The sequence below is a fragment of the Pipistrellus hanaki genome (assembly GCF_964339955.1).
Source record: "Pipistrellus hanaki genome assembly, chromosome: 9".
Taxonomy (NCBI): domain Eukaryota; kingdom Metazoa; phylum Chordata; class Mammalia; order Chiroptera; family Vespertilionidae; genus Pipistrellus; species Pipistrellus hanaki.
The window spans coordinates 12,336,288-12,348,552 of NC_140511.1; the positions used below are offsets into that span (position 1 = coordinate 12,336,288).

Consider the following 12,265-nt stretch of genomic DNA (forward strand, 5'->3'; position numbering starts at 1 on the left):
CTTTGTGAATCCTGAGGGGAAAAATAACACCTACTAACTAGGCCTCTTGATGGCTAACGAGGCTCAAATGTAAAAAAAACAACAGAGCAGCCCTGGCCAGTGTTTACAGTAGTTAGAGCATCAGCCCATGCAACAAGGGTCTCTGGTTTGATTCCTGGTCAAGGCTACATATCTGGGTTGTAGGTTCAATCCCCACCCAATGTGAAAGACACATTGAATCAATGTGTCTTTCACATTTATGTGTTTCTTAAAAATATATGTTTATTGATTTCAGAGAGGAAGGAAGAGTGGGAGAGAGAGAGAGAAACATCAATGATGAGAGAATCATTAATTAGCTGCCTCCTGCACGCCCCACACTGGGGGGGGGGGGGGTGGGTAAATTCCACAAACCCAGGATGTGCCCTGTCCGGGAATCAAACTATGACCTCCTGGTTCATAGGCCAATGCTCAAATCACTGAGCCATGCTGGACAGGCTCACAGCGATGTATCTCTTTCTCTTCCCATCCCTTCCACTCTCTATCCCTCTTAAAAAAAAATTATTGGGTGAGGATTAACAAATAAACAAGCAAAAACAAAACAAATTAAAAAACAAAAATAAAAAACAGAGTCTAGGAGCCATATCTACACAGGGTCTTCTCACACAAATTGCATTTCACAGAGAAGCTGGTGTCTCTACACTCAACTCCTGCACTATGTGTCTACCAGATAAGCCAGCCCTTATAAAGGAGGTCCTGGAATATTTCAGCCAATAGGACTGAGGCTTTCCACATCCAATCAAAGCTGCACAGATCCGACCAATCAGAGCAGCTCTATTCCAACCAATCAGGACAGTGCCTTTTGGACCAACCTGTGAGGATTTTGCATGAGGACAGACCAATCAGGGACCAGATGCAGGATTTCTGTTCATGTAAGCCAGCTTCCTTCTGGCCAGAGAGTGTACTTTCCACGGAAGACTGAAGACTATATCCCCTGGCTTAGTTGAAACACTGAAGATGTCTCACTAGAGCAGAGGGGAGCAGGCCAGGGTAATAAAGTAGACTGTTAAGGAGCAGAGAAGCAAAAGGAAGGGAACATAGGCATGTTATTTTGATAGATATGTATTTATTGCCATTTTATAATTATTATTTTTAATTTCTGTTTCTTTTTCTTAAAGAAGACCCTTTGAATACCCAGGTCAAATACTTCTAAAATAAAAATGAACTTTACTGTAAGATGTATCAATTTCCAAAAACCATATTTCCCTATTGTACAAATTTCAGGAAGGTTGGAACTGATTTTTCCAACTAGCAAAAACAACACCTATAATTTAATCCCAACACTTATACATCATCTAAATCTTTAAGCTGTTCTCCTTTTCTCCTCGTAGTAAGAAAGGTCCTTTTTGTAACTGCTGAGAAGCTGGCTCTTAAGGATATTTCTGTCTAGGTCATTCCTGGAAAAGATCCTATGGCTCAGAGAACAGCCCCTCCTGTCAATCAGCCTCGGCCATCAGTTTTCAACTCCAGTTGGTCTGAAGCCAGTGGCAAAACCTATTAATAGAGTGAAGCCCAAATGAAATGCAAGTATACATTTTTCCTCCCCTTTTCCTTTTTTCTTTTGCTAACTCCTTCCTTCCCTTCTCACTTACCCCACAAAGTTTGACAGAAGCATTCAACAACATTGAAATAGGATCAACTTATTATAATACAAACTATATTCGGAGATTGAGATAAATCAGAAGCAGAACTATAAATACACTGTCTCAGAAAATTACTGTGCCTTGGGACAAAAAGTTTTCTAAGAAAGGAAAACATAATTCAATTTCTTCCTTAGGAAAATACTCTGAAAATTACTCCCCCTTTTCAATAGGTCAACTATTTATTGCTCCATATTAATATTATATTTTCCTGAATACCCTTGAAATGATTATCAACTAAAGACGTAATTATTGTGAAGCCTTCATAAATGGGTTTTAAAGAGGAATGAGAAGGGATTTTCTGAGGTGACAGCGTATGTTCCATGATACCCACTTTTGTTATTTGATCACCATGTAGTTTGCCAGCTGATGGCGGAGCACTGACGTAGAGTGTTCATTAAATACGCTGCTGGGACTGGGTGTCTCTATCTGATTACCATGTCCAGGACCAGCTGGTGGTTAAACCCCATGGGGCTATAGCCCTCAAATTGATTAGGACAAATTTATTAATATGGAGTCTTGTTTGAAACCACATAGCAGAAAGCTGCTTAATCAAAACTCAGGGGCCAGTATTTACCACATGGTCTGTACATATCCCTTTCAGAGACATGAGTATAAATAGTCTTCACTGGTCTTTCAAGGAAGTTTTCATAAGTAAGTGTAATAGGTCTCCACCTACTTGCACACAATAAATAAGCAATTTCCTATAACAAATGTGCAAAGATGAAATAAGTGGTTCCAGAGACATGCTAAAGACACACAAAAATAGAGCTTTCTAGCAATGTACAAGTATGCAAGGCTGCAAATAAGCTAAACTAAGAAATCAACTTGTTTTGCTCTGACCCCCAAGGTTGAGGCCATGAACACTAGGTTTCGATTACTCATTAAAAAAAATGAAAGGGGGTAAAGCCACAAAAAAGTAGTCTTACAACCATTAGACAAAAACACAGCCTGTTGAATGTGGAAGATTCTGATCTCTTCAAAAGTTCCCTGTCCGGGAAAGGGGGCCCCTGTAGCTCCAGGCGAAAGAAGTATCCATCGCTAGTCCTAGTTCAGGCTTCTGCGAGTAATCAGCTCTCCCATGGGAGCTTCAGCTGTGTCCTCAGACCAGGTGGGGTCACATGCAGACTGGAAAAACCTGCCAGTGAAACATCACAGTCACTCGAACAACAATGCCAATGCTGGGAGCACAGGGAAGGCCACGAATGCTGCCTGGGGCTAGGATCAGGGCAATGGTAAAAGCAGTGACCCCCTAAAGAAAAGAGGTGCTTTTACTCCCAGCCTAAGCATAGATTTTGGAGAGCCAAAAGTGTGCCTAGTGTCGTGGTCGGCAAACTGCGGCTCGTGAGCCACATGCAGCTCTTTGGCCCCTTGAGTGTGGCTCTTCCACAAAATACCATGGCCTGGGTGAGTCTATTTTGAAGAAGTAGCGTTAGAAGAAGTTTAAGTTTAACAAATTTGGCTCTCAAAAGAAATTTCAATCGCTGTCCTGTTGATATTTGGCTCTGTTGACCAATGAGTTTGCCGACCACTGGCCTATACGTGTGAATGTGAAACATGGTCAGTAGTTACAATTCCCAACAAATTGTTCAAAATAAAACTCAGTTGAGGGCACCTTACCTTTAACACGCTATCTGCATAAGCATCTGGCTCAAACTTACAAAACACTACAAAACTTTAGTTTGAACTCCAGAAAATCTAAAATTTGACAACTTAAGCATTTTTTTCTATTTTATTGTTTTTAAATCTATTGGGGTCACATTGGTTAATAACATTATGTAAATTTCAGGGGTAAAACCTCATACTACAACATTTGTACACTCTATCATGCGCCCACTACGTGAAGGCAGGTCTCCTTCTGACACCTTGTATCCGGCCCCCTTGACCCTCTTTAACCTTTCCCTACCCTCGTTCCCCTCTGGTAACCACCATTCCTTTGTTGTATCTAGGTTTAAAAAAAATTTTTTTTTATGCCGAAACCGGTTTGGCTCAGTGGATAGAGCGTTGGCTTGGGGACTGAAGGGTCCCAGGTTCGATTCCGGTCAAGGTGTGCAAGAGGCAGCTGATCAATGACTCTCTCTCATCTATGTTTCTAGCTCTCGCTCTCTCTCCCTTCCTCTCTGTACAAAATCAATAAAATATATATTAAAATTTTTTTTTAATTTTATTTCCCACATATAAGTGTAACCATTCAGTTCTTGTTCTTTTGTCTGGTTTATTTCACTTAACATAGTACTCTCAAAATAGTCCATGTTCATGGACTGAAATAATTACCATTGTTAAAATGGCCACATTGCCTAAAGCAACATACAGTTGCTTTCCCCATCAAAATGCAATCCCCATCAAAATCCCAGTGGCATTTTTCACAGAACTAGTGCAAATACTCCTAAAATTTATATGGAACTGCAAAAGACCCCAATAAGCTAAAGCAACCCTGAGAAAAAAAGTACAAAAGTATCACACTCCCTAACTTCCAACCATACAAGGGTGTTGAGAAAATTGGAAGCCACTGACACCATACACAAAAATTAACTTATAAAGTATTAAAGACTTGAATATAAGACCTGGAGCGATACATCGAAAAACACATAGGCTCTAGACTTATGGACTTGGGTCCCAGAAGGGTTTTTGTGCACTTGCTCCTGATGCATATTTGGATTAAGACTTTAGAGTGACAAGATAGGTGGGAGGGACTGTGGGTTGGAACCAGCGCTCCACCTTGGCCATCCAGAGAACCCTGCAGAAAGAACTAGGCTTACATCAGCCTCTATGGTTGCAAACGCCTCTCTCCTTCACTTCTTCCCCCCTGTTCAGTTCCTTTCCATCCAGGCAGCAGCGCCGCGTGTGCTCGTGGCTGGCCGGGTCTGTAGGTGCTGAGTTGCAACCCCTTCTCCCTCGACCCTATCCTTTTTGGTAACAGAACACCGAGTGGCTACTGTCCATACTGCCCATGCCCATGGCCATGCCCATGCCAGTGTTAGGCACCACGCTGGGCACCAGTGAACAGAGATTTGGTTAAGTTTAGGAAGGCCGCTCATTCAACTTGTCTCTCCTTTTCTAAAAGATGATTAATATTTTTTTTGTGCTGCTGGACTTAGGAATGGCTACTTGGCCAGATGGGAAACCCTTTATTTACGCTGCCCCTAGACAGGGTCCCAAATTGGGGAGCAGCTTTCCCTCCTCGGAGGGGAAAACTGAGCGGGGAGTAGGTCCTAGAAATGAGCACGTTTTAGAAGCAGAGGACGGGGAAGGAGTGCGGGACGCAGACGCAGTCGCCCGAAAACCACGTCCCGGGCACCTCCGCCAAGAACGCTACCTCCCCGAGTGCCCACTCCGACCGCTAGCTGTGGGTGGGGCTTAGGTCACGTGGCCGACGCTGGGGTCGAGCCGGCTGTGCGCGGGCACGCAGAGCGCCCGGCGCGCGCTCAGGAGGGGGCGGGACCGGAGCGGGTGATGGGCGGGGCGTGTGGGCGGGGCCTCCGGCGCGCGCTGGGGCGAAGGCGGCGGCGGTGGCGGCGGCACAGTGTCCACCTCCTCCTCCTCCTGCGAGGCAGCGCCGGCGGCGGTGGCGGGAGGCCGGTGACCCGGCCATGACTGCGGAGCTGGAGCAGGACGACGCGGCCGGAGGAGCCGATGGCCGCGGCCCGGTGGGCTCCGGGGCGGCGAGGGGCGCCGGCGAGGCGGGCTCGGGGTCGGAGAGGAGGGGTGGGGGGCCCGGGCGGGAGCGGCGGCCTGCGGGCTGGGCGCGGGGGCTGCGAGGGGCTCCCCGCGGACCCAGGCCGTGGGCGTGGGTGCGGGCGAGCGCCGGGAAGGAAGGGGCTCGGGAGGAGGCTGGAGTCTGTCCTGGGCTTGGGGTTCCGGCGCGGAACGGGGGGCGTTAGGTGTTTTGGGACACGAAGCCTGAAGGCGGGCGCGGGGCTGTGTTGTCTGCAGCGCGGTGTCCGGGGGGGAGCGCCCCGGGCCGCAGCCGGGGCTGCGGAGCTTCCCGGGGCGGCGGCGGCGGTGGTCTTTGCACTTTGTTTCTATTTTGAAATCTGCGCTGGGGCGGGGCTGCCTCAGAGAGGCTCACCCCGGGAGAGTTCACTGGAAGCCCGGCGTTTGGCAGCCCCGGGGCGAGGCCGGGTCCTGGGACCCTCCCGCGCCCTCGCCGCCAGCCTCGCTTCCCGGAGCCGCCTCTCTCCCTCCTTCCCTCCCGCCCGCCGCGGGGGTGGCGGGCCCCGCCGGGTCCGGAGGAGGGAGATCGAGTCCCCAGCTGGAGGCGTGAGGGTGGCGTGTTCCTGTTCTGGGGTCGGAGGAGAAGATCCAAGCAGCTCTGGGGTTCCTGGCTCAGGTGGTGAGAGGCAGAGAACGCTGGTTTGGGGGGAAACCCAAAGGCAGACAGACACCTGAAAGTGAGCAATTTGAGAATGTCTTCTAATGTGACTTCGAAATGCTAAAACCTCACGCTTCCTCATCGCCCCCCCCCCCCCCCCCTAAACAAGGCAATATGGGAAACTTGTGCCGAGTATCCAGAGGCGAGTTGGGAAGCGAGGAATTTCATAAAATATTCACAACACAGAGCCGTCAGATGCCTCCACGCCGCCGGAAGCCTTTTGATACCTTTTTCCTCTTTTCATGCGCTCAGAGGCCGGTAGCGTAGAAGGTGGACCCACTTCCTCTAGAGCTTCTGGAGTAAGAGAGACCTCCGCGCCCTGGGCTTCGAAATGGAAGAAGTTTGCTGCTTTCTAATGGAAATAGCATTGTCAGGTGTTCCCCAGGGCCTGCCGGCACCCCACCTAAGTCAGGATTTCTCTACTTTCAGAGATCAAATCTATCCGTTTTTAGGGCAGTGACTGAAAACAGTTGTGTGTGTGTGGGGGGGGGGGGACACGGGATCTTAGTTTTGAGACAGTTGATTTAGAGAAGAGACTATTTTAAGGGAGAGCAAGTTATTTACATTTCTCAGGACTCCTGTTAGTTGAGGCCACGTGCCTGCTAACCATAGGCATCTTCACTCCCCTTTGCCACAGTTTGAGGCGTGACCACCACCCATCACTGTCTGTTTGAGCCTGTTGCCTGTGAGGGGTTTGGTGAGCACTTGTTCGTAAGTCATCGCTATTTTTGGAGAGCGTGGGCATCCGGTGGCTGTGGCTGGCCGGAGTGCCCTGGCTCCTGGCGCCCTGTGCGGTGATGACATTAACTGTTCTTCCCGGGGCTTCGCCCCATGCAGGCAGATAAGCTTGGTATGCTTGATAGTGTTTGCCCTTTTGCATTCTTTTGTTGATGATGTAAAATGCTTGGCGTCAGCAGGCTGGGTTGATGGAATCTTGATGGAATTTTGACGGAATCTTATATGGGGATCTTATACCCTCATCTTGATAAGTTTCATGTTGGAATGGACGTCATTTTGAATTTTCCATAGCATTCTGCATTTCCCTTGGAGAATCTCTAATTGTTCCTCCGCAGACACTGAGGAGCCACTTAAACCCGAGTGCTTCCCATGCCTTGTTGGCCGGTCACGGGACAGTCAGAACCCACCTTAACCTCCCAAGAATTTTAGTAAGGGGAAAATGGAGAACTCTGGAAATAGGTTTTTTTCAGTACCTGCTCAAACCTAAAAGAGAACACTGTGATAATTGTAACTCCTCCACACTGCAGAATGTTATTTGAGATCTAAAGGGATTACTTATAGATTCTGTATTGTAATCAGTTCTTGACTTAGATAAAAACCCAGCAGCAACAGTCACTGTTACGTAGGATGAACAACTTGAAGTCAGGTTGTTCTTATAAACCTATCGTTGTTGGCGGCTGTGCTAGGGTTCATCACACCTCTTTTGTGCTAACTGGAGTTCTATGCAAACCTGCCAGCTGCAGTGAAAATTTAACGTGTTCTCCCTGGGTTTATTGGCTTTTCATTCCCTTTTACCTTGCCCCATTCATTGCGATTTTTGGAGCATCAGTAGATGAATGCTTGGTTGGCGTCTTCAACTCTCATGCCTCCTCAGCTACAAAGTTTCTGCTTACACAATGAGTGTAGTATTTATAAAGCACATCAACAAATAGTGCCGCAGATCTTTCCGTGTGTTTCGTTTCATCAGAGAAATTTAAAGCAATAGCCAAGTGAAGCAGGTATTTTTCAAGGAAAATAAAAGATGTTGATAGTAGTAGTTAACATTGAGCATGTACTGTGTACCAGACCTTGTGCTCAGAACTTACCATGTTTTATTTCAGTACTTACGACTACTCTAGGAAGTTTTCTTATGAGAAGGCTTATATTTGTTAAATAATTTGCTCAAGGTTATCCAGCTGGTACGTGGTATTGAACCCAGGCAATTTGGACTCCCAAGAGCCAAAGATATCCCTGATTCTACTTCTTTGTTGTTGGACTCATTCTTTCTATTACTCCCTAGAACTTTTCTGGAATTTTAAACTGTCAATCCTCCTTGCACTCTTTCTAAACGGATAACCTTTTATTCCTATTTGATTGAGCTTGCTCACGTCTAAAGAGAGCTCATTGTCTCATGGCTTGGTGTTTTCCCCCCCCCCTCTTCAATGTCTCTTTTCTAGCAGAAGTGGTACCCATTCCTTCTTCCTTCATTTGTTAGAGATGAATCTAGATCACTGGTGTCCAGAGACCTTTTTTTTTTTTTTTTTTAATATATTTTATTGATTTTCCACAGAGAGGAAGGAAGAGGGATAGAGAACTAGAAACGTCGATGAGAGAGAAACATCAACCAGCTGCTTCCTGCACACCCCCGCCGGGGATGTGCCCGCAACCAATGTACATGCCCTTGACCGGAATCGAACCTGGGACCCTTCAGTCTGCAGACCAACGCTCTATCCACTGAGCCAAACCAGTTTCAGCTGTCCAGAGACCTTTTTGATTGTGACTATCGGATGAGGAGGATGCAGGCATCTAGTGGGTAACAGCCTGGGAATGCTGCTGAGCATCCAACAATGTAAGGGATAACCCCCTAACCCAGAGTTGTCTGGCCCAAAATGTCAATAACACTGAGCTTTGTCAAAATGTCAGAAACCCTGATCTAGATGCTATCTCTCCCAAATCATCTCACATCTCCTTTATCCTACCCTAATCCCTTTGCTGTTATCTTCTCCCTTTAGACACAAAATATGGTCCATGGACCAGCAGCATTTGTATCACCTGTGTCTGTTAGAAACGCAGCAATGTGGATGTGCTGGAGCCAGCCTTTACTGCAGGGGTCTTCAAACTACGGCCCGCAGGCCACATGCAGCCCCAAGGGAGTCTGATCCTGCCCGCCAGGTTTTTTGGGCAGTGAGCGCAGCCAAGGTGTTACAGTAGGAATTAGTAGTTCATATAGTCCGGCCCTCCAGCTCTTTGAGGGACCGTGATCTGGCCCCCACTTTAAAAAGTTTGAGGACCCCTGCTTTACTGTGTCTCCCCTGATTGTATACATCTCTTCCCAACGCTGCTTGGTAGCATGAAATTGCCACAGTGGGAGTGTTGTTACCAAGGAGATAAGCAAGCTCTCTGAATCATCACCCTACTGTCTGGGCCTCCACCCTAGACCTCCTGAATCAGAAACTACCTTTTGACAAGATTCCTGGGTGATAAACTTGAGCAAGCTCGGTCCTACTCCACAGACTTCCAACAAATCCATTCGCTATGAATACATATCCCCAACCCTCAAATAAAATGAGAGCAACAAAATTCTCTTCTGCCCTGTCCAGCTATTGCCTGTCTACCTCCTTTTATTTACATTTTGAACAGGTTTTAAATCCCCTGTTTCTTTTTTAAAGTGTTTTTCCAGTTACAGTGTAATAGCTCTTGGCTAATAGAAAGCATAGCCCTGAGGCTGAGGCAAATTGGTTGCCAGATTCCACAGTGAGGTAGAAGCAACAGGTTGTACAAAAGCCCCGTTAGGAATCAGCCGAGGGGACCAGCCTAGGCTTCCACAAGAAGAGGGGATTGCAGAGAGGCCTGCAGCAGAAGGCTAGACTGTAGGGCAGTGAGTAGTTTCAGGTTATCAGCATGCCCCAGGCTGCCTAACCAGAGCCTTACCAGTAGAAGTCTTTTAGTATTTGTCATTAGCAAATGAAACAGACTGTGGGAATTAACCAGTGACTGACCACCTTCTGGTCAAATCAGTGGTCTTTAAGTAGTTATTTCTATTACCATTTCCTTTAGTTAGTCAAGTACCCCTGGAGTCCCATTCTCATGCTTTGATTTGCAATGATTCCTTATTGCCACTTGTTTGTTGATACTTATTTTGGCATTTAATTTAAGGCTGCCTTACTTCCTGAGCTCTCCTCCTTTGGCCCTCTCTGTTTTTTCATCTTTCTTCTCTGCTATGGGCTAACCTGTTTGTTTTCTTGGCTGTTACTGTCCTTTTATTAACTGGTTCCCTGATTGCATTTGTACTAGTCTACCCCTCTTTTTTGGAAATGCTTGTATGTCAGCTTCCTTAGCCAATAAGTATTTGCTGCATAGCTGCTTTCCCATACTTATTATAATAGGCCAGGGGATATATACTTGTAGTAATAGCATTGGCCATTCGCCAGTTACTGCCTTAAGCACTTTCTGTACATTTCTAATATTTACAAAAACCCTGCAAGGTATGAATTATTACCTTATTACTGATGAGGAAACTCAAATTCAGATATTAGTATAGCTAATGAGGGCCTAATATGAGATTTTCAGCTGAAGTCCGATTGCCTCCTTATCGCATGTAAACGTGGCAGAGCTGGGACTTAAAGCCATGGACTCCCCCCACTGCCATTCGTCCTTTCTAAAGCCAAGCTTTCTGACCACCACTTGACAATTTATGAAGCACTTCAACATATGTTGTCATTGAACCTATGTATAGCAACCCCATTTAGTAAAAGTTAGTATGACTGGGAAGTAGAATTTGCAAAGTGACACAGCTAATGCTTAAAACCAAACCCTGCAGCACAGGTAATTTTCTCCTAGGATATTTGCTCTGTTGACTAATGAGTTTGCAGACCACTGTCCTAAACAAATATTTTATTTTTTTAACATTACTGCCCAAGTTAATACTTTCCTAGTGTTCTTTTTCTTTTTTGGTGTGTGTGTGTGTGTGTGTGTGTATGTGTGTGTGTGTGTGTGTGTGTGTGTGTGTGTATAGCCTGTGCATGTACAGCAGCAAACACAGATCTCTCAATCTTTATTCAATTGAGGTGAAATACATATAAAATTAACTGAAATGTATAACTCAGTGACATTTAGTATATTCACAGTATTGTGCAGCACCACTTCTATTTAGTTCAACATATTTTCATCACCCCAAAAAACCCCATATTCACTAAGTAGTCACTCCCCATTCCCCAGCCCCTGGCAATGCCAATCTGTTTTCTATTTCTGCTTTAACCTGTTCTGGATATTTCATATAAATGGGATCATACAATGTGACCTTTTGTTCTGGCTGTATTTACTTATAATGTTTTTGAGATTCATCTAAGTTATAGCATCTATCAGTACTTAATTTCTTTCAATAACTGAGTAATATTCTACTCTGTGTACTCTACTTTATCCCATTTTCCATTGGTGGACATTTCCAACCTTTGGCTGTTATGAATAGTGCTGCTGTGAACATTCCTGTACAAGTTTTTGAGTATCTGTTACCAATTCTTTTGGGTATATACCTAGACACAAAATTGCTGGGTCATTTAGTAACTTTATGTTTAACATTTTGCCCCAGGAATTGCCAAATTATCTTCCACAGCAGCTGTACCATTTTATATTCTCACCAGAATATACTAGGGTTCTAGTTTCTCCACATCCACATCCTCACCCAACACTTATTTTTTATTTTTGTTCTTTGTTTCTTTGTTTTATAATGGCCATTCTCATGTGTGTGAAGTGGTATCTCATTTGTGTGTGTTTTTTAATCCTCACTCAATATATTTTTCCATTGACCTTTAGAGAGAGAGTGGAATGGAGAGAGGAGTGGAGGGAGGGAAGGAGGGAATGAGAGAGAAACATCGATGTGAGAGCAACACATCTACTGGTTGCCTTCCCCATGTTCTCTGACAGACCCGACTGGGCTGGATATTGGACCTTCAACTGAGTACCTGCACTTGACTGGGAATTGAACCTGTGACCCTTCTGTGTGTGGGCCTATGCTCTAATCACTGAGTCAGACTGGCCACACAGTTCATTGTAGTTTTTATTTGCATTTTCCTAGTGGCTAATGATGTTAAGTATCTTTTTATATGCTTATTGGCCATTTGTATATCTTCTTTGGAAAAATGTCTATTCAAATCCGTTGCCCATTTTTTTTTTCTTCTGACATACACGAGCTTACTGAATTATGATTAAAACCCATTGTCAGTACTGCCTGTCTGCTGCTTCTTTCTGTGCCACCACCATGCCTCACATCACTGTGCGCCAGGAGGGAGTCTCAACCAGATAATGGACCAGATGCCACCTCTATTCCCAATGCCACCTAGGAAGCCCAGGTTTCTGAACAAGTTTTATTACACACATAGAGGATAGGATTCAGACCTTAGCCGCTGCATTCCTCATGGACGAAAGGACATTTTTCAGTTCCTCTCCCTCTTGGCGTGAATATGTGTCTGCATCCTCTTCTTTTGTTGTTGTCAGTCCTCAC

General features: G+C 45.6%; 1 protein-coding gene across 4 annotated transcripts in view; it reads left to right on the forward strand.

Annotated features, from left to right (window-relative positions):
* Positions 1–5,163: 5,163 nt before the first annotated feature.
* The window catches only part of USP28 (ubiquitin specific peptidase 28), a 65,934-nt gene continuing 58,832 nt past the window's right edge, over positions 5,164–12,265 (forward strand). For all 4 annotated transcript variants that reach the window (XM_084893567.1, XM_084893569.1, XM_084893568.1 and 1 more), the window contains exon 1: positions 5,164–5,323. In XM_084893567.1, the coding sequence (XP_084749693.1) occupies positions 5,267–5,323 (57 nt within the window). In that variant the 5' untranslated portion in view covers positions 5,164–5,266. The remainder of the gene's footprint in view (positions 5,324–12,265) is intronic.